General features: G+C 35.5%; 1 protein-coding gene across 4 annotated transcripts in view; it reads left to right on the forward strand.

The window, feature by feature from the left end:
• GCA (grancalcin) overlaps positions 1-20199 on the forward strand; it is a 48352-nt gene extending 28153 nt beyond the window's left edge. For all 4 annotated transcript variants that reach the window (XM_044242218.1, XM_044242220.1, XM_044242219.1 and 1 more), the window contains 6 exons: positions 5032-5101; positions 10895-10938; positions 11219-11366; positions 13474-13587; positions 17913-17971; positions 18792-20199. In XM_044242218.1, coding sequence (XP_044098153.1) covers positions 5032-5101; positions 10895-10938; positions 11219-11366; positions 13474-13587; positions 17913-17971; positions 18792-18818 — 462 coding nt within the window. In that variant the 3' untranslated portion in view covers positions 18819-20199. The remainder of the gene's footprint in view (positions 1-5031; positions 5102-10894; positions 10939-11218; positions 11367-13473; positions 13588-17912; positions 17972-18791) is intronic.
• Positions 20200-22706: the final 2507 nt, after the last annotated feature.

Raw genomic sequence — 22706 nt, forward strand, 5'->3', positions numbered from 1 at the left:
CTACTTGTGATCTATGTCAAATAAATAAAATCTTAAAAAAATTTTTTTTCACAGTTTTGTGATTTCGAAGATTTATTTATTTTAGATGGGTTGAATGGCAGAGGAAGAAGGAGGGAGAGAGAATCTCAAGAAGTCTCTGTGCTAAGTGCAGAACCTGATTTTGGGTGGGGGTGGGTGCTTGATCTCACAACCCTGAAATTGTGACCTCAGCCAAAACCAAGTTGCCATGCTTACCTGATTGCACCACCCAGGCACCCCTAGTTTTGTGCTTTTGAATAGTAAAACTCCATGAGGACATGGCCCTTGACATTTTCTTTCTTAAGCACTAGGAATATATTAACCATTCAGTAAATGTATTGGTTGGATGTATAAGCTATCTCATCTTCAGTGTTTAGTCTAAATATTTAAATAGTTATTTTATATGTTGAATTTTGCCGAGCTTTAAGGAATCAGTTAAGTTTACTGAACTCACCTCTGCATCTGTTTTTTTGTTTGTTTGTTTTTTTAGATAGGTCTCATAATTAATTATGTTCTATGAGAAATGTCCAATTAAAGGTTTCTACAGTGTTCCTTTTTATTGGATGACATTTTTTGAGCAGTAATGATTCAGTCATCAGTTGTTTAGGGGAAATTCCGATTTGTACCTTTGCAAATACACATATACACATACACACATGAGACATGAATGTCAGTAATACCAACAGCTTTAACTTGAATGTGGATATTACTTTTCCTTTTTTACACAGAGGTAGGCAGGATGGATGCACCTTTTTTTTTTTTTTAAAGATTTTATTTATTTGTCAGAGAGAGGGAGAGAGAGTGAGCACAAGCAGACAGAGAGGCAGGCAGAGGCAGAGGGAGAAGCAGCCTCCCCGCCAAGCAAGGAGCCCCATGTGGGACTCGATCCCAGGACGCTGGGATCATGACCTGAGCCGAAGGCAGCTGCTTAACCAACTGAGCCACCCAGGCGTCCCTGGATGTACCTTTTTATTATAAATGAATAACTGGAGATTAAGGTTTAGTAACTGAACAAATAGGACTTGAACTTGGGTATCATTTCAAAATCTTGCTGCCTATTAGTTAACCTAACCAATGGCAACTAATTTTTTGTTAATGGTCTAACTAAAGGTCTTCTTCAATTAGAAAATGCAGTTTTCTACTACTACCGCTCTTTTGTTAGGGTTTATAGAGTTGATCATTATCATTAGCTCACACTGCAATAAGGAGATCCAAAGAGATTGCTTGGATTTTCTACATAGAATTTAGGAAGACATTACTTGTTCGTTAGTCAATTAAGATAACATGTTTTCATAAAATGTATGAAATATGAGTATGAAGTAGTATACTAGGAGAATGCTTTCTGATGGTAATAACTTGTAGAAAAGCTAGTCAGGTGGTTCTTCAGACCCCGAAAATCCTGAAAAAACACATGTAAAATAGAATTTCACTCATTAATTAGATTTTAGATTTTTAAATTTCATTGACACTTGAAAGAGAAGTTGTAATATTTTCAACCTTTGGAAATAGTAAATGGACATGGCCACAAACTGTCAGAAATGACTGTAGTTGAACCAAGAACCAATGATAATTGTCTTCATTCTACCAGACAACCAACCTGCCTTGTATTATGTCCGATGCTAGGGCTTGGGGTTGCAGAGATGAGTGAAACTCAGATCCTGACTTAGAAGTTCTCTGCCAAGTCAGGGACATAGACACCCAGGGAATGATAATACAGGAAGGAAGTGCTAAAGATAAACAGGCGAAGATTATGGTAACACTGAGAGAGCATTCTCTTGTCTTTATGCTTGTTGTCTTTGCCTAGAATAGCACTGTCCAAAGTAATCAGAATAAAAGAGCCACAAATATAAGCCACATATGTAGTTTTAAAGCTTCTTACCAGAAGCTTTACATTTTAAAAAGTAAAAGAAAAGGTGAAATTGATTTTCATAATATATCTTATTTAACCCAATATATCAAAAATACTAATATACCAACATGTAATCAATATAAAAGTTATTAACAGTATTTTGCAATTTTGTTGTTACGAAGTCTTGGAAATTTGGCATGTATTTTACATTTACAGAGCATCTCAGATGAGACTAGCCATGTTTCGGTGCCCAGTGAACTATATGGCTACTGGGCACTGTATTAGACAACGCAGGCCTAGAACACTCTTCCCTCAGATATCTGCATAGCTTGCTCCTTTCTTCCTTCAGATCTTGAAATTCACTTTTTTTTACGCTGTAAGTAAATCCACCTATCAGTGATTTAGTTATAGGTGAATTCACTTTATCAGCCTTAGTGAGGCTTTCCTTAACTGTCTGTATAAAGTAGTTTTGGTCCACTGCATAGAGCCCATATACACACTCCGTGTCACTTTTACTCTGCTGTATTTTTCCCCTTAGTACTTATTACTATCAAATATAATTTTTGATTTATTGTCTCTCTTCCACCACTAAAAAGTAAGCTCTGTGAAAGCAAAGAGTTTCTTTTGGACACTGATACTAGTCCATTTAGCGGTGCTTGAACATAGTAGGGGGCCCAAGAAATACTTGTTAAGTGAATGGTTCTTTCTAAAATGGAAGACATCTATCTGTTCATTTATTTATCTGCACTATCTTAACATACTTGTTTTCATGTCTACTTTGTAAGATTAATTTCATCTTGTATGAGATTTTTGTTGGCTGTCTTTCTGAACAGTTGATTTGTTAAGGTATTTTGGGATTTTGGTTTCTAAACCTATTTAACATGGAGTTTTTGTTTATTTCCTCCCTCCCTTTTTTGGTTATCTTTTGTGTCTCCCTCTGGACTCATGTCAGTCTTCCTCATCTAGTGGTTTTGTCATTTTCCTCCCCTCCATTGTGTCCGGAATCCAATTTCATGACAGCTCAGGGCTCCTCCCAGGCAGTGGTATTGCAGATAGCTTAGCCCAGCATTTTAGTCCTGCTTTCCTAAGCCTTCCACGTCTCAGAAATGGTATCATCAGGGGATAGTCTGTAGTATAGTTTGTTTTGCCTCTTGTCCTGAGTAGAGCATCCCATCTCACTTCCTGCGTTCAGGTGGTGTGCCACTCACAGTCCCCATGCCTTGTGAAGTCCTCAGAAGCAAGCCCCCTGCCCTGACTGTGCATATGTCTTTGAGTGTACAGGATCCAGAGAAAGGTCCTCTGTGTGCTAAGTGGACTTTTCTCTGAAATGTTAGAGAAGAAGCTTGTATTTGAACAGAGATTATCATCAGACCACATAGGACTGATTTCCTTCATTTTAATTGAATTGGTCAAGGTTTTTAGTAAATTCAAATTGCTCTTTTCTAGAAAGTTTTAATTTTGAGCCTGTTGTTTGCACAAGGCATTATTTTTTTATTTTTTTAAAGATTTTATTTATTTATTTGACAGACAGAGATCATAAGTAGGCAGAGAGAGAGGGGGAAGCAGGCTCCCTGTGGAGCGGAGAGCCCAATGTGGGGCTCCATCCCAGGACTCTGGGATCATGACCTGAGCCGAAGGCAGAGGCTCTAATCCACTGAGCCACCCAGGTGCCCCAACAAGGCATTATTTTTATAAATGAGGAAAAAAATTGATGAAGTGTAGTGATTCTCATTAATTTTATTCTCAGGTGTAGTATCAATTTTCCACTTAAGAAAAGTCAAAGAAAAAGGTAATTTATGACCACATTATCTTTAGTGTAGTAGAAGATAGGAGGTATTTTTAAATTAAAAATGAGAGAAAAGTCATTTCCTTCTTTCGCTTCTGTTTTACTAATTTGTAAAAGATTGTCTTTCAAAATTTACCCTGTAGTAATTGACAAGGATCTGCTGTCTGTGCCATTATTTCACTGAGACACTATGGACAGGGGCAGTGTGGACTTCATTGATTGTTTTGTTTGTTTGGTTTTTTTACTGATGATTTCTTAGATCACGTTAGAAGTGTTTGTGTGGTGCTTCAAAGTCTTGAAATATAAAAATGGTTTGATGCAGCAGGAAGGTAGATAATCACTTAAATAAAGATTCCTTCTAAAGTCTTTATCATTGGAGGAAAAATTGCTAACGTACCTTTGATTCTAAACATATGGCTAATTTTTTAAAGTATAATTTTCTTAGTTCAGAATTTATTAAAGTTTTGCATGATCCATTGGAAAGAATGTTTCTTACATTTTTTTAATTCTTGCTAGAACCACTGGAATTTTTGTTATAAGGAATTCCTTATTAAAGACTCATTAGAATATGAGTAGTTACAGTACTTCTTGGAACTTGGTTGTAAACATTTTCTTTATTTATGGGTCTCTTACAAAACCAAACTCTCTCAAAGTTCGTGTTTTAAATTTGTTTCCCTGATTCTTTCTCAGAGCTATTGTTTTGCATTTGTGACAGTGTTTATGATGCTTTCAAGTAAATTACTCTGTATATTTTTGTAGAAAATAGGTAGAGGTACTGAAACATAATGGGAATATTCAACCTGTTTCACTTCCATTGTGATTTCTTGATTGTGTTAAAAAAGATTATTTCCTATAGTAAGTTCAAACAAGAATGTTTGGGAAATAATCAGAATAGCAACAAGATGCAGGATGACTCTAAAGTTTTGCAGGGGGTAGCCGGGAAAGTAGGGGAAGTTATTCTCTCCTTCCAGTTATGGCTTCATATCCCTTAAAAGTAACACCCCATGAAAGGGGCCATTAGGGGAATGTTTTTGAGATTTTTCTTGGTCATTTTAAGTAGAGATGCAAGATTCTCACTAGGTATTTTGACCTATTATAGGTCAGAATGATTATGGTGTTTCTCAGAAGTAGAAAAAATAAATTATACTTGAAGTTCTTAAATATTAATAGAATATAAGTTGATTGTGAAAAAATTATTTACTTTCTGTGCTGTTTTATAATATGCCTTTGCTGTCAGTAATTACCTCTATAATTTTGTAGCTGATAATAATGTTTTAAAGAATGCATATTTATTGAATAGCCTAAAACAGCCAATTAGCATACTAATATGATTTGATATAATTGTGCATTAAATCAGATTATAATTATTTTTTGACAGGATGGTGAAGTGGATGCTGAGGAACTTCAGAAATGTTTGACACAGTCTGGAATTAATGGAGCTTATTCTCGTGAGATCTTCTCCCCGCCCCTTATTTAAAATATTTTTTAAAATCTTTTTATTGAAGTCATATATGCACATAATTTAAAGAGTCAAATAGTTCTGCAAAGCTTATTGTGAAAATAACTGTTCCTTGTGCATAATTATCTCCCTAATGTTAACCACTCATATAGGAAATTTCATTCAGCTTTTGCAGCTGATCCTTCTGAAATTTGCTTCCAGATCTCAAAATAGCATGCTTTTATCACTATAGATTTTCAGTTTTAATGATTAACAGTTGATATCCTGCTATGGAATATGAGATTTAACTCTCTTGGAACTTGAAACTCACTCTTGCCCTAGTACTTCACATTGGACTATTTCCCAGTCCTCTTCCCTCCAGTAGAGCTGTGTAGTAATTTCATTAGTACACATTAGTACTAATTTCATTAGTACACATTAGTATACATCAGTAATCAGTATTTGTCTTATTGTTATTATCTAAATGTTCTTCCTCTGTCTTGTGATAATGTGTGATTAATTTCCCCTTTTATATACTGTTTTACTTTTTCTGAAATTAATCATCATTTTGAAACTTTTTATTGTGACCTACTTTATTTTTTTTATTAACATAAAATTTATTATTTGTTTCAGGGGTACAGGTCTGTGATTTTTTTTTTTAAAGATTTTATTTATTTATTTGACAGAGAGAGATCACAAGTAGGCAGAGAGGCAGGCAGAGAGAGAGAGAGAGGGAAGCAGGCTCCCTGCTGAGCAGAGAGCCCGATGTGGGACTCGATCCCAGGACCCTGAGATCATGACCTGAGCTGAAGGCAGCGGCTTAACCCACTGAGCCACCCAGGCGCCCCAGGTCTGTGATTTTTTTTTGAAGATTTTATTTTTTTATTTGATAGAGATCACAAGTAGGCAGAGAGGCAGTCAGAGAGAGAAAGGGAAGCAGGCTCCCCACCGAGCAGAGAGCCAGACGCGGGGCTCGATCCCAGGACCCTGGGATCATGACCTGGGCCAAAGGCAGAGGCTTTAACGCACTGAGCCACCCAGGCGCCCCGATTCATCAGTCTTAACACAATTCACAGCACTCACCATAGTACATACCCTTCCCAGTGTCCATCACTCCTGTCATCCCTTCACTATCATTCCAGAACGGACTTTCCGTGCTCTTTGGAGTTGGATCTCCCTTTTTCATCTCTATTTCTCTGTTCATCTCCCTATTTCATCTCTAGTCATTTTTTAAAAACTTCAATAAAATACAGCATTAACCAGCTTCTCAATAAGAGAATGCATGGGAACAAAGTCTTTAGGCTTTATCTGAAAATGTTTTCATTCTGTCCACAGAATTCAGTGACCAGGTATGGAACTCTGCATTACAGATCGTTTTCATTTAGAATTTTAAAGACATTGCTCCATCATTTCTAGCATCCACTGTTACTTTATCTTTCTGTTTCCTGCCAGTATGTCAGTTTTTTCACTGTGGAGGCTTGTGAGATCTTCCTTTTGTGTCTGGTTTGGAATTTCACAGTGATGTGCCTGGACTTGTTGTGTGGGAACTCAGTGGGCATTCTCAGATTGAGAATTCATTTACTTTAATTCTGAGACATTTTCTTTAGTGATGTTTTCTCAATTATCTTCTTCTAGAATGCCTGTCATTTGGACTGGATCACTTTTCTTAATATTTTTGTCTCCTCTCTCTGGTTTTCCTCTGTGGGGAGATTTCCTCAACTTTATTTTCTGAATCTTCTATTGAGGTTTTTGTTGTTGTTTTGTTTGATTGTTTGTTTAAATACCTGCTATCATGTTCTTAATGTGCAAGAGCTCCTCTTTTTTTTTTTTCATGTATGTGATGTGTTCCCTTACCTTTCTGAAACTGTATTTTTGTATTTGTTGTTAATGTATTTTTCTTGTTAATGTATTTTTCAGGGTTTTTTCTTCTTTCATCAACTGTGTTTCTTCCAGATTTTTTTTTTCAGTTTATTTGTTTGGTTGTCTTTCATGTTAGATGATTTTCTCAGGTGTCTGATGATCCTTGGTTGCACATAATGAACTAAAATGCAGTTGAGAAGCTCTGAGTTTGGTATTGACCATAGACTTCATGTGGGGTGGCTTGGTGGGGCAGTGTTATGGAACAGTATGTTTAGGGATTTCCTTTTGGGCTGGTTCTCTGCTAGGAAAGAAGGAGGGAAGACTCAGCAGGGTTCTTGGTCTTTGATAAACTGTCACTTAAATGTTATTTTTACTCACTAGGCTAGGGTTAGGGTTTGGGTATATGGCTGTTCGCAGACCTCCCCAGGGAATAAAACCCCAGGCTTCTGCTTGACAAGGCAGCCATCTACCAATCTGAGGAGAGAGCCCGATGCGGGGCTCGATCCCAGGACCCCAGGACTACGACCCAAACCGAAGGCAGAGGCTTTAACCCACTGAGCCAGCCATCCAGGCACCCATCTGAATACTCTTTAAATAGATATTCAGTGGTTCTTTTGTTTTTAATCTGTGTCTTCACACTTGTTTTCTGAAAATACTGCCAATTTTTAAATGTTTGGGGTCTTCTCGAGGATAAGTAGGCTGGTTCTCAGCTTTTCTTATCGAGTGTTTAGGAAGCAAGTTTTTCAGACCTAGGTTTAAGATTAGGGAGGGAGCTAGGGTCATGGTTAGGGTTAAGGTATGTGCCTGATATTCTACAGTTCAGAGACTTCTTCAGATGGTTAGAGTTAGGGTTAGTGTTAGAGCATGAGTTTGGGTTTGAGGTTAGGTGTTAGGGGATTGGGTGTAGGGGTTTGGGTATGTCTCTAATGTCCTGCAGTTCAGAGACCTCTCCAAAGTATGAATTCCCAGAGTTTTGCTGAGGTTACAATAGATGTTGCAGAGATCTGTGAATCTGAGGCAAAGAGAGGGGATTTGGTGGTCTAAATGCTCCCTAAGTAGAAATTCAGTTGGTCTTTCTGTTTTTATCGCTACCTTCATACCCATTTTCAGAAATACTACCAATTCTTAAATATTTGGTCTCTCCTCACAGAGAAATAGGCTGCTTCTCAGCTTTCTGACCGTGTATTCAAAAGCTGCTTTCTCAGATCTAGGGTTAGGGTTAGGGTAGGAGTCAGGATTAGTGTTAGTGTTAGGTTTAGGGGTTGTAGGTTGCCAGTTAGTGATTAAGATTAGGGTTAGGGTTAGAGTTAGTGTTAGGTTATGTTTCTGGTGTCCTGAAGTTCAGAGACCTCTCCAGGGGGTTAGTGTTGGGGTTAATGTTAGGGTGAATGTTAGTATCAGGATTTGAGCTTAGGAGGACTGGTTATTGGTTAGTGGTTAGGGCTTTGGATATGTGCCTGGTATCCTGAAGTTTGAAGAATTCTCCAGACAACAAATCCCCAGACTTCTGCTGGTGTGAGAATAGACATGGCATCCCTGGAGCTGAGGCAAGGAGGATATTTGGGGCTCTAACTCCTCTTATATAGATATTCAATCAGTCCTTCTATTTTTCTCTCTACCTGCACACCTATTTTCACAAATAATACCAATTCTTAAACATTGTATTCTCCGGGAACTAGGCTTCTTTTCAGCTTTCCTTACTGGGTGTTCATTAAGCCACCTTCTCAGATCTAGGCTAGTTAACTTCCATCCATCCTACTACTTCTCTAAGTCACATAATTCTTTTCCTCTGTTTTCTTTTTTTTTCTTTTTCTTTTTTTATTTTTTTAAAGATTTTTATTTATTTGACAGACAGAGATCACGAGCAGGCAGAGAGGCAGGCAGAGAGAGAAAGGAGGAAGCAGGCTCCCCGCTGAGCAGAGAGCCCGATACGGGACTCGATCCCAGGACCCTGAGATCATGACCTGAGCCGAAGGCAGCGGCTTTAACCCACTGAGCCACCCAGGCGCCCTTTTCCTCTGTTTTCTCTCTCATCCCAAAGTCAAAGGTTTATGACTTTAGAAAACTTAGTTTTTTGCCCATTCTAATGGGGTATTGGGGGAAGTGAAAATCTATTAACTTTCCTGAAAATTCTTCTCCATTCTTCGTCAAAAAGACTTCATCTTATATACATATATACTCAGTCCTATTTTGTGATTGAAGATATGCTCATTTGAAGACTCAGTGTTTCCCATTTGTTATCCTATGTTCAGATTTTCCCATGTAATGGATAGGTGCTATGTTAACTTGAAAACAAACTATCATTTGCTTGACAAAATGTTGGAATGCCATCCAGAGGTTTCTCCTGGGAACTTTGCCACCGTCCTTCCCACTTGAGTAGTATTTGTACGAAGGAGCACCGGGCTCCAGTCCTGACTCTTCCACTTATTAGCACTATGAACTTGGGACACTTTATTATTTGGGGCCTCTGTTTCTTTATTTATAAAGTTGGGACTTACAGTACTTTTGTATGTTTATGTAAAATCACAAAATCGTACTGCTTAGCTCATAGTGAATGCTCATTGAGTGTCTGTTGAATCGTCAGTCTGAAAATATTGTAACCTATTCTAACACTGACACTGTATTGATTTAAAGAGAATCAGCTATTTTAACTTGGAGAATGTTTTATGATTTTTTTCTTAATAGGTCTAAAATTTAGCTGAAATGTTTTTCAATTATAAAAATTTAAATATGTTCTCAAATAGCAAAACAAGATAACTTTAAACAGTTTTATTTATTTATGCACTCATTTTAAAGAGGTACTAATAAGAACTTTGTAAGCTTAAGTAATTGTGCTGACATAATATCTCTTTTATTAGGACTGATACAATTGGTTTTGAGGTCAATTAGCTTACCAGTTCAGTGCAATTGTGATAAGGATTAGAAAAATTAAATTTTACCTAGTGAGTCTTTAGTTATGGTTCTGTAGATATGAAAGTGTTAATTTATTTCTTTTTTTAAAAATTTTTTAAAAGATTTTATTTATTTGACAGAGATCACAAGTAGGCAGAGAGGGAGGTAGAGAGAGAGGGGGAAAGCAAGCTCCCTGCTGAGCAGAGAGCCCAATGCGGGGTCAGTCCCAGGACTCTAGGATCAAGACCTGAGCCAAAGGCAGAGGCTTTAACCCACTGAGACACCCAGGTGCCCCAAAGTGCTAATATTTCTAATAAGCCATGATTTTAATATAGTTTATATTTACTTTTTTCTTCCTGCCTTTTTTCTCCCCCAAGGGAAAGAGTTGCTTCAGTTCAGAAGCTCATTTTTTTAATTTGATAGATTGCAGTAAACTAACAAATGATTTACCTATATCTAGGTTCATCTTACCTTTGTCTGTAGTCTGTCCTACACTCTGTTCAATATAAGTGAATGTTTCTGGAATGGAAATTTTAGAATTGCCCCTCTGCTCCTTAAAATTCTTCAGTGCCTCCCATTGGTCTAAATCTTTAAGGGTGGCATTCAGGACTTTGATGATCTGGCTCTCATCTGCCTTCAGATGTCATCAAAGGCCAGTCCTTCATCCCAAGCTTTAATCGAATCTCTAACTCCTTCAAGTTTTGTGATCTCAGTATATGTCAGACTTCTACTTTAAACCTACTTATCATTCGTGTTAGGAAGACTGAAGCCCTCCTTTGCCCTGTGACAGTAATTTTCAGTTATTTTATCATTGCTTATCTAAGTACCCAAATCCCCTGACTAGATGTGAGTTGTAGTGATTTTTATTTTCGACTTGTTTTTTTTTTTTTTTCCCCACTATGGATGCCTTACATTTAAAGTTTGTTGATAAGGGGTGATTGTTTATTTTTGGCAAATTTTAAACATTTTGTTTTCTAAAATAGAAATTGTCATAATTTTACATAAATAAAATTGGGCAGACTCCAGTTCAAATAATAAATATGTTTTATAGCCTTCAGCTTGGAAACCTGCAGAATTATGATCGCCATGTTGGATGTATCCTTGAATAAAAATAGAAAATACTAGAATATAGAATAACTGCTTTCTGAATATGACCACGCAATTGTTGGCTATAAATGGCCATAGTAAATTGGAGATTTTAAAAATACTTTGTAAGATCCTGTTTGAATTCCATACTTCTCCATTTTTATGCAATCTATTCATATGCTAAATTTGGTGAAATTGAAGAAGCATTGTTTTAGTCGATGATTTGCAGTTTTGGGCCAAGTAAATTCTCTTTGGTATCAAAACTTATTTTTATTGATAAAATTATCAGAGAGATTACACAGGAAAAATGGGATTTAATGAATTCAAGGAACTCTGGGCAGCTCTTAATGCTTGGAAGCAAAACTTCATAACTATTGATCAAGACCAGAGTGGCACAGTGGAACATCATGAATTGAATCAAGCCATTGCTGCTATGGGTAAGAATATTAAAATTCTTTAGAATATATTCAGATCATCTTTGTTCTTTGATGAGATGAATCTTAATTGTTAAGATTTATTAAGTAATAAAGGAGTATATTATTTTGCTAGCTATTGCCCAATTTGAAGACCTTTAACAAAACCATTTTATCTATGATTTTTCCAAAAGATGATCTTTTATACATGCTGGTTGATAAAATAATTTCTGAATTTTCTCTGTTAAGTATATTAAAATTCATTTTCCTAATTATTGGTAATTACCATTTATATTCTATCTTTTGTAATTTGGTAAGATCTCTAATACTTAGTTATTTAGTTATTTAGCTATTTATTTTTACCAAATTTTTTGAAATATAATTAATATGCAGTGTTATATTAGTCTCAGGTGTGCAGCACTCTGTACATACCATAGCAGATGTGCAGCCATTCTGTACATTCCTCAGTGCTTACCACAAGTATATTTACCGTCTGTCATCATATAGTATATATTATGATCTTATTGATTGTATTCCTCATGCTGTATTTTTCATTTATGACTTAATTATTTTTTTATTTTTTTAATTTCAATTAAAAATTTTTTTAAATATTTTTTTCATTTATTTGAGAGAGAGAAAGACAGAGAGACAGAGAAAGAAAGAGCATGATCCAGGTGGAGAGCAGCAGAGGCAGAAGGAGAAGTAGGCTCACCACCAAACATGGAGCCCAACGTGGGACTCGGTCCCAGGACCCTGAGATCATGACCTGAGCTGAAGGCAGTTGCTTAACTGTCTGAGCCACCCAGATGCCCTGACTTAATTATTTTTTAACTAGAATTTTGTACCTCTTAATCTCCCTTCTGGCAACCATCAGTTTGTTCTCTGCATTTAAGAGTCTTTTTCTGTTTGTTTGTTTGTCCCTTTTTTCTTTATTTCTTCAATTCCATGTATAAGTGAAATCATATGTCTTTCTTTGACTTATTTCCCTTATCATAATACCCTATATATGCACATCCATGTTGTTGCAAATAGCAAGATCTCATTTTTTTTATGGCTAAATAATATTTCGTGTGTGTGTGTGTGTGTGCGTAATATCACATCTTTTTTTTACCCATATATCTGCTGATGGACACTTTGGTTGCTTCCACAATTTGACTATCATAAATAGTGCTGCAATAAACATAGGACTGCATATATCTTTTTGAATTAGTGTCTTCCTTTTTTTTTGGTAGATATTCAGTAATGGAATTACTGGATCATAGGGTTATTCTATTTTTTAATTTTTTGAGGAACTCCATACTGTTTCCACAGTGGCTGTACCACTTTACATTCCTGCTAACACTGCAGAAAGGTTTCTTTTTCTTCACTTCCTCACCAATACTTGTTAGTCCTTGTCTTTTTGATTCTAGCCATCCTGACAGAAGTAAGGGGGTATCTCATTGTGGTTTTGATTTGAATTTCCCTGATGATGAGTGATGTTGAACATCTTTTTGTGTGTCTCTTGGCCAGCTGTCTTCTTTGGAAATATGTCTGTTTAGGTCCTCTGCCCATATTTAATTGGATTATTTGGAGTTTTTTGTGTTGAAGATATTAACTAGACATTGTAGTAATAATTTTGCAATATATACAGCTATGGAATCATCATATTGTACATTTGAAACTAATTTTATATGCCAGTTATACTTCCATGAAAAATTTTTTAAAAAGGAAATACAGAATTTGAATGGTAGCAAAGATTTACTAACAATCTTTGCTTTGATATTCTTTAAAGAACTATAAAATTACAGAATTGAAATACTGAATCATTAAAATCTATAAAATACTCTGGACATTATTTAAAAATCAAAATATATTTTGAAAACACACACAAAAAATTATTTGTTTTCTTAGTGTTGTCTTCATTAGAAAGCTAGAATTGTGATATTTATATACCGCTTAAGCAGTTTCTTATTTTATTAGTAATGAAACCTTTGGTAAATTTCAATGTGAATATGTTTTGTTTCTAGTATATATTTTTATGGATTGAATTTTGAAAATTTATTTTATGATTGTTTTTAAAGAAAATGCAATGTTGTGGTGTTCTTGTGGTGTTTGGTTTTAGAAGTTTTAATGTATAAATTCCTTTTTCTAGGTTATAGGTTGAGTCCTCAAACACTAACTACTATTGTCAGACGGTACAGCAAGAATGGCCGAATCTTCTTTGATGATTATGTTGCTTGCTGTGTGAAGCTTCGAGCATTGACAGGTATTTTGATCATTTAAAAGTAGGTGCAATATTATGTAGCTATTTTTCTGAATAGTATCTCTCATTTTCTTCTGCAAGTTTGTAATATATGTATTTTTCACCTTTATTCATTGTTAAATCTAACCACTTTTAAGGCCTTAAAAATTTAGTAATATGAAGAGTGAAAAATTGTTATGGCTCAGTTTTGGAAAGTTTTCTTCATGTCTCAGTTGCCCAGGATATGAAATCACTTGATTTAATTGGGAATGAAAAGAGAGAGAGGGAAGCTGACAGTGGAGTAGGAAAACCGTAGGTTTGTCTCTTCTCACAAACACAACTAGGTAACTATCAAGTCATCCTAAATACCTCAGAAACTGACCTGAAGATTGACAGAACAAACTCCACAACAGAAGGGAGAGAACAGGTTCCATCAAAGAAGGTGGGAAGAGCAGAGATGTGGTTTAGGGGAGAAATGGATCATGAGTGTGCAGAGAGGAGTAAGCCATGGTCACGGAGAAGGGCAATAAGAGAAAGGAACATCCAGGAACAAACAAGAACATTTCCCCAAAGACTTTTGTTTGGAAAATGAGAGGGGCTGAGTTTTTTGAGTTCTTGCAATCAGTGGGGCTTAAAACCTGGGCTTTTAAAGGTTAGCGTGCTTGGCTAGGATATAGCCCAGAGGGCACTGCACTGCTCTTGGAGAGTAGGCAGGCAAACAATCAGGGGACAGATAATGTGGAAGGAATGATCTGAAGAATGCTTAGAGCACACCGAGGAAAGTATTCACTCTTTTTAGAGCATGTCCCTGTGAGGCAGGGTTCCTGGAGACACCTCTCCAGGAACAAAGGAGCTGGTTCGTGTCGTTTCCCTCTCCTGCCCATTAGCCTAAACACAGAGCCATCTGCAGGAACCAGTGCAACACAGACACTGGCTCCCTAATGGTTATACCAAACCTCACACCCCTGCACTGTGGCAAGATTGCCCTTCTCAGTCAAACTTGCGTCAGTCCCAGTGTGGTTGGCTTATCCCCCAGAAGACCAGCACAAGCCCCTGCCCATACCATGACTCCCAACTGGAGAGTTCTGCAGGGCCTCAGTTCTGGTGCAGGTGGTGTTAGGTCTGATTTCATAAGCAGACCAGAACAGACCTAGTTAAAACTTGCTACATTCTGGCCAAGGACCAAATACTGCCCACAGCAGTGGCCTGAAGGAGCACACAAGAGCAGAGCATATATTGCACTCACCAGAGACATTCCATAAAGTGCCAGGGCCTAGACACTATATGACCTCTTCTTCATAAAACCATTACTTTCAGGAGCAAATGGCTTTTTTCACACAAAGAAGAAGGTAGAGACTCAGACAAAATGCCAAGATGGAGGAATTTATCCCAAATGAAAGAACAGGATAAGGCCACGGCCAGAGATCCTGGCAAAACAGATATAGGTAACATGCTTGATGGAGAATTTAAAACAACAATCATAAGGGTACTCACTGGACTTGAGAAAAGAATAGAAGACATCAGTGAGGCCCTTACCGCAGAGGTAAAAGAGCTAAGAAAGAATCAGAGATGAAGAATGCAATAAATAAGATTGGAAACAGGCTTGATGCAATGAGCAGCTGGCTGGAAGAAGCAGAGGAATGAATTAGTAACCTAGAAGACAAAATAATGGAAAAGAATGAAGGTGAATAAAAGAGAGAAAGAAAAATTATGGAATATGAGAATAGACTTAGGGACCTCAGTGACTCCATCAAACAATAACATTCGTGATAACAGGAGTCTTAGAAGAAGACAGAGAAAAGGGGGCAGGAAATTTATTTGGCGGGGAGGAAATCTGAAATCTTGCCTAATCTGGAGAAGGAAACAAACATCCAGATCCAGGAGGCACAAACAACTCCCTTCAAAAGCAACAAAAGCCGGCCACACTAAGATGCATTATAATTACATTTGTAAAAATGTAAATGATAAAAGAAAAAATCTTAAAAGCAGCAAAACCAAAGAAGTCCTTAACTTAGAAGACCCAAAGGTTAGCTGGATATTTCTCAGCAGAAACTTGGAAGGCCAAAAAAGAGTAGCGTGATTTATTCAATGTACTGAATAGGAAAATTCTATACTATATCCAGTAAGGCTATCATTCAGAATAGAAGAAGTTCCCCAGACAAACAAAAACTGAAGGAGTTCATGACCACTAAACCAGCCCTGCAGGAATTTTAAAAGGTACTCTTTGAGTGCAATGGAGAGACCAAAAGTGAAAAGGAAGATCAGAGAAAATCTCCAGAAACATGACAAAACAAATAATAAAGTGGCACTAAATATATATCTGTCAGTAATTATTTTGAATGTAAATGGACTAAATGCTCCAGTCAAAAGATAAAGGGTATCAGAATGGATTAAAAAAAAAAAAAAAGACCCATCTATATGCTGCTTGTAAGAGACACCTGCAGATTGAAAGTGAGGGATGGAGAAATACTTCCCACACAAATGGATGTCAGAAGAAAGGCAGAGTAGCAATACTTCTGTCAGGCAAGCTAGACTTTAAAGCAAAGACTGTAGCAAGAGATAAAGAAGGGCACTATATCATGATAAAAGGGACAATCCAATAAGATCTGTCAATTCTAAATATTTATGTGTCCAACGTGAGAGTACCCAAATATATAAAATAATAACAAACATAAAGGAACTAATTGATAATGGTATAGTAATAGCAGGAGACTTTAACACCCCACTTACATCAAGGACAGCTTATCTAAAAAGAAAATAAATAAGAAAACAATGTCTTTGAATGACATACTGGACCAGATGACTTAACACATATTCAGAACATTGCATCCTAAAACAGCATAGTATGCATTCAGGTGCCTATGGAACATGCTCCAGAATAGATCACATATTAGGTGACAAATCAGGCCTCAAAAAGTAACCAAAAGATTGAAATCTTACCACGCATCTTTTCTGACCACAACACTATGAAAGTAGAAGTCAACCACGATACAAAATTTGGAAAGACCATAACAACATGGAAGTTAAATAACATAGTACTAAACAATGAATGGGTAAACCAGGAAATCAAGAAATTTTAAAAAAATACAGGGACAGAAATGAAAATGTTGTAAACACAGTGGTCCAATATCTTTGTGATGCAGCAGAATGGTCCTAAATGGGAAGTATACAACAAAACCAGCCTACCTCAGGAAGTAAGAAAAATCTCAAATAAACAACCTAATTTTACATCTAAAGGAGCTAGGAAAGAAACAAAAACAAAAGAAAATCAAAGCCAGGAGAAGGAAGTAATAAAGATTAGAGCAGAAATAAATGATAGAGAGACTAAAACATCAGTAGAACAGATCAAGGAAATCAGGAGTTTGTTCTTTGAAAAAATTAATAAAATTGATAATCCTCTAGCCAGACTTACCAAAAATAAAATAGAAAGGACCCAAATAAATAAAATCACAAATGAGAGAAGAGAAATAACAACCAACACCACAAAAATACAATTATAAGAGAAGGGTATACGAAACTATATGTCAGCAAATTAGACAACCTGGAAGAAATGGACAAATTCCTAGACACATATAAGCTATTAAAATTGAAACAGGAAGAAATAGAAAACTTGAATAGACTAATAGCCAGCAAAGAAATTAAATCTGTAATCAAAAAAAGTCCCAACAAACAAGTCTAGGGTCCGATGGCTTCATAGGCGAATTCCACCAAACATTTAAAGAAGAGTTACCTATTCTTCTCAAACTATTCCAAAAAATAGAAAAGGAAAGAAAACTTTCAAACTTATTTTATGAAATCAGCAATACCCTAATACCAAAACTAGATAAAGACCTCCCTAAAACAAAACAAAACAAAACAAAACAAAACAACAACAACAACAACCATTTGCAAAGACAAGGATAGAGCTAGAGAGTATTAAGCTAAGCGAAGTAAAATAGAGAAAGACAAATGCTACATGATTTCACTCATGTGAAATTTAAGAAACAAAACAAATGTGCAAAGGGAAAAAGAGGGAAAGAAAGAGACAAAGCAAGAAACAGACTTTTAACTATAGAGAACAAACTGATAGTTACCGAAGGGGAGGTGGGTTGGAGGGATGGGGGATATAGGTGATGAGTATTAAGGAATGCACTTGTCATGATGACCATGTGGTGATACAGAGTTGTTAAGTCATGATACTCTACGCCCAAAACTAATATTCCATTATATGTTAACTAACTGTAATTTAAATAAAAACTTAAAAAAACTTTCAATTAAGTATGAAATTAGTCATTTTTTAGTGCTTAGGGACACCAAGTACTTGAAACTATATATTTAAAATTTTAATATTTTTGTATGTTTGTTTGAAGATTTCTTTAGGAGAAGAGACCACTTACAACAAGGAGTTGTGAATTTCATATATGATGATGTGAGTATTCTGATATTTATACTATGTTCTAGACGTGTTCAGTTGTCAAAAAATTTAAGTGAATCCTGGTATCAGTACTGGGAATAATAGGTTTTATAGACCATATTCTTTTTCTGGATTTTTCAGCTAAATGCAAATATGATTCAGTATTTTTATAAATACCAACTTTACTTTATATTAAACATAAGGATACTTCTAAATTTTGTGACATGTTTTTGGTAAATCATTTTTTTTTTAAGATTTTATTTGTTTGTCAGAGAGAGAGAGGATAAGCAGGGGGAGCGGCATGCAGAGGCAGAGGGAGAAGCAGGTTCCCCACTGAGCAAGGAAACCCATGTGGGACTCAATTCCAGGAGCCTCGAATCATGCATGACCTGAGCCAGAGGCAGATGCCTAACCACTGAGCCACCGAGGCGTCCCATCTTTCAAATCATTTTTAAGGGCAAAATTAACATTATTTTTAAAAAGAGTAGTTTACTTTTGTACGATACTAAGAAAGAGGAAATATTTATGTATGACAGATAACGACTGTTCATTTCTCATTTCAAGTGGTTGCAATTAGCATCCTCCCATTTTTAAAAATTGAAACTAGAGGAAAATTATATTTCACATGTACATCAGAGTTTCAGGGTTTTTGTTTTGTTCTTGTAATAGGGAAGTTATAGGGTCAGGATTTCCCTACTGGTGTATCCCGGTTTACATTATAAGCCTTGGAAGCATTTAAGACTTCCCCTCTTGTAAGAATGCTTTTATGGAGTATAATTAACCAAAACCAAAAATATTTTATTGTTACCAGCTGATGATTTTGCTTATATATTAGTTTTTGCAGGGTACTATGGCGATTTGAATGTCTAGAATTCAAAAGCTGAAGAAATACTGTGAATTTTTTTACCTGGAAGAAATGAACTGGACTACTTTGAATTTGAAGCTTTGGGGCTTCTCTGTGTTTCTACCTATTAAATCTGTTCCCTTTCTATGTGTTTTAACTTTAGTGCATAGTCCAAAGCAATAAAAGAAATGCTTTTGTATTTGGAATATTAATTGCTTTTAGAAAAGTTATCACTTAACAGATATATGTATAATATTATAAAATATTGGTATATGATGAATTGATGTAAATACCTTTTAATTTTAATTTTTAACATTGTTAACCCAGAAGAATGTACTTACAAGAGAGTATATAAGAAGCCAAATAATTAAAGTTTAGATGAAGTTAATGTATACTTACCAGAAGGTTACAAATTATACTTTGAAATTTTGTAGTCATTTATTGTGTAGGTGAATAGAAGGAGAAGCCTGGATTTTGTGCCATTTTTTGTAGAAGAGTTTATTCCTTGATCACATAACTCAAGAACAGAAACTCCCTTGTCTTTGTCTATAAAGAGAGAAAGTTCCTAAAATTTTATGTTACATCACCTTAAGTGCACCATAAATTAACCTATAGAAAGAAGGCTACTGGAGGCATTTTTTTTTCTTTGGTTTTGTCAGTACTTTTTTTTTTTTCAGTATGCTTCTTTGTCTTCTGTGGAAAAAATTTTTTAATAAACACAACTTTTATGGCTGCATTTTTTTTGTTAATGACAACATAGCCTAAAATGTCATCTTCCTTTTAAATCTAGACTTTCTGGATATGATAGGTATTTTTAACAAAATGTCAACATTTCAATGTATTCCATGAAGCTAAATTGTTTTATATATATAATGCCAACTCTTTACAAAATTAAAAAATCAAGTAATCTACCACTTCGTTTAAATGTTCAGAGATTGTAAGTTTGACTTTCTCAACTTTGGCTGGGGGTTTATCATTAGCATTCATAAACTGGTAAATTGTTGTGGTCTATAGTGTGGGGGGTACTGACCACAATAGGCACCGGGACCTGTTTTTGTGGCATTGTTGTGGAAAGCTGCAGAGTGGTCATCAAATCCTTAGCATTTAAGATCCCGGTGTCAGCTATTGTAATTAATCCAGCTGCTTTCCTGGCAAACATTCTAAATCTTTCTTAGTGAAGATTAAAAAAGCATGTATTTTTCTTACACTTTAACTGAAGGTCTTCCAGCTTAAAATGTGAGTACAAATTGACATGATTTTAAGTGTGGCTGGTGACCAAATTAATTATGCTTTTTATAAAATTCTGTTTCTTAAAGGCTGGAAGGCGAATAGCAGTGTCTTGAAAGAAAACTTTTTACAAACTCACAGAATTTTAAATCAACTTTTACTTTTAACAGTCCTGGAAAGGAAGTATCGGAGAGTCATTTTGACATTATAACTTTATATAATTACCTGTTATATTGATTTGGTCAGCAGTATGAAAATGTGTGATGAAATAATCCATATACTTTTGTCCTGGCTATTAAGTTTTTTTCCACGAACATATATTTGATAATGTGAGAGGGTGTTAACTGAGCCATTAAAAAAAAAAAAATATATATATATATATATATATATATATATATATATATATATATAGGATTCGAATTAGAAGTCTTGTTGGAAAAAACTAATGTGAACACACTGAGATCATTCATCTTGAATAAGGGTGATAATATGACTCAGCAGCCGGGGATCTTAACATCCAGTTTACAGGTAATCCAATCACTGTACTGTTCTTACCTCTGTTACAGTTTTTCTTACTTGGAGGCTAATGGTTGAGGCAAAACTTTAAAAATGACGTATGGTATTCCTCATACAGGTTTCTGCCAGGTGGCACTTGTATTAGAACTCTCTATACCATTCTCTGACTCCTCCTCTTCCAAAGGTGTTCCTATGAATTTTGGTCATAGATCTGTGAAGGAGTTTCGATGACCAAACATATTTAGGAAGTTTTCACCCTTTTCAGGGAGCTTGATAAAGCCTAAAGTACATAAAATCCTGTTTACTTTTATTTACCTAGTTTTTTCCCAAACTTTTTTGACCACAGAACCCTTTTCTCCAGCAAAACTGATTTTCCATGCCAGGCCAGTTTACTTGTCAGCCAGTTCTTTTACACTTTCCATTAAGTAGGTAATCTTATCAAACATTAGCCATTGAGAATATTTCGTTTGGTTTTGTGTACTGAAATGCGATTCACTTTTTGATGCTCTCAAGATAACGATGTAAACAGACATCCATTACTAAAGTAAAAATTAAATAGTCTGATGTTGAACAATGACTGGAATCTGAATATAGCATCATAGTTTGTGCTGTTTAACTCACACCCAGTTTTCTTGTAATGATGTAAATTATTGAATAATGTACACTCTTAACATCTAAGTGCTTTTATTTATACAGTAAACGTGTTTCCATGTCATTTTGAGAATTTTTTAATAAACATTCAAATAGCTTGCTGTAAAGTTTTGTATTATACAAAATCTGTTACATATATATGAGATGCTTCAGTTCAAATAACAGTGCAGTAATTCACCTATGCCTATAAACACCGCCAAATGATTAAATGTCAGTTATTGCACTTCTATTTTGAGTGGCAGTTTACACATTTTAAATTACATCAAGGGGAAATCAGTACTATTGGAGTCTTAATTTGGTCCACTTTAAGTGTAATTTCAAGGACTGTGCTCATGTGATCTATTTAAGCATGCATTCAGAAACAAAAAGTAATTTAAAAATGTCAAATGATATGTTTATTTCCAGAAAAGGTATTCACCCAGGAAGAAAGTAGAATTTATTAATGTAGTTTAAAGTCTGTGCAATTTTAAGAAATGACCAAAAAATCAATTTGTGATTATTTAAGTAAAATGTACTAATCAAGTTCACTTGTACTCTTAGGGCATTACTAAACTGGACAAACTAAATGCATAGTATTTGTCAGAAATGTGCTTTTCTTTTGTCCTTTTATGTTTGACAGACTCCTAGATGATATGTTCTATTTGTAGCAGTTTTCTGGGAACTTATTAGGAATACATTTTTGTGAAGGTCTGGTAACTATATTTAGTGAGTAAAAACCCAAGACTTCTTTCAGGTTAGCTTGTTTTTTTGTTTTTTTTTTGTTTTTTTTTTTTTTTTGGTCTCGTAAGCACTTTGAAATAAATGTACAATGCTAAGCTATCATCTAAGAGTAGTCTGGACTTTATAACAAAATTAGGTGATGCAAAGAAAAAACAAAATACTGAGAACTTCTGTTATAGTGATGAATGCAGAGAGGATTTTAAACGAATACCATTTAGGTAATTTGTAGTCTAGAATAAGATTATAACATCATATATGTCCATATATTAAGTTAAAATTTTTCCTGTAATTTAGAATACTGAGCACAAAATTACTTTCCAGCAAACCACTAGGATACTTATGAAAAATTTCTGTCTGACTCACTATCAACTCATTACTTGGATGCTGGGAAGTCTGTGCTTTTAATTGTTTCTTGCCATGTCTTTTTCTGCTTGTTTTTAAAAACATGTATTACTGGCATATGAAGAAAAGAGCCCTATAGTACTTAACATTCTTTTTAGCCAGGTAGCTTGGTACTATTCAGCATTGTTTATTACTCTGCGAGCATTCAGAACTCAAGTGTGCTTCTGTGTATGTGAATATAGAGCAAGTAGACATTGGCCGCACTCCTACATTGCTATGATGTGCCATACAGTTAGGGGGTGAGGAGGGTCCTTGCCCGTGAGCTACTTGTATTTCCAAGTGTACCCTTTCCATAGCATCAGAGATGCTGACCATCTGGCAAGCTTATAGGAAATGGGCTCTCTCATTCTTCAATAGCTATACTCAGATAAATATATTCTTCTGATACAT

This window comes from Neovison vison, chromosome 3 (assembly GCF_020171115.1).
Source record: "Neovison vison isolate M4711 chromosome 3, ASM_NN_V1, whole genome shotgun sequence".
NCBI lineage: Eukaryota > Metazoa > Chordata > Mammalia > Carnivora > Mustelidae > Neogale > Neogale vison.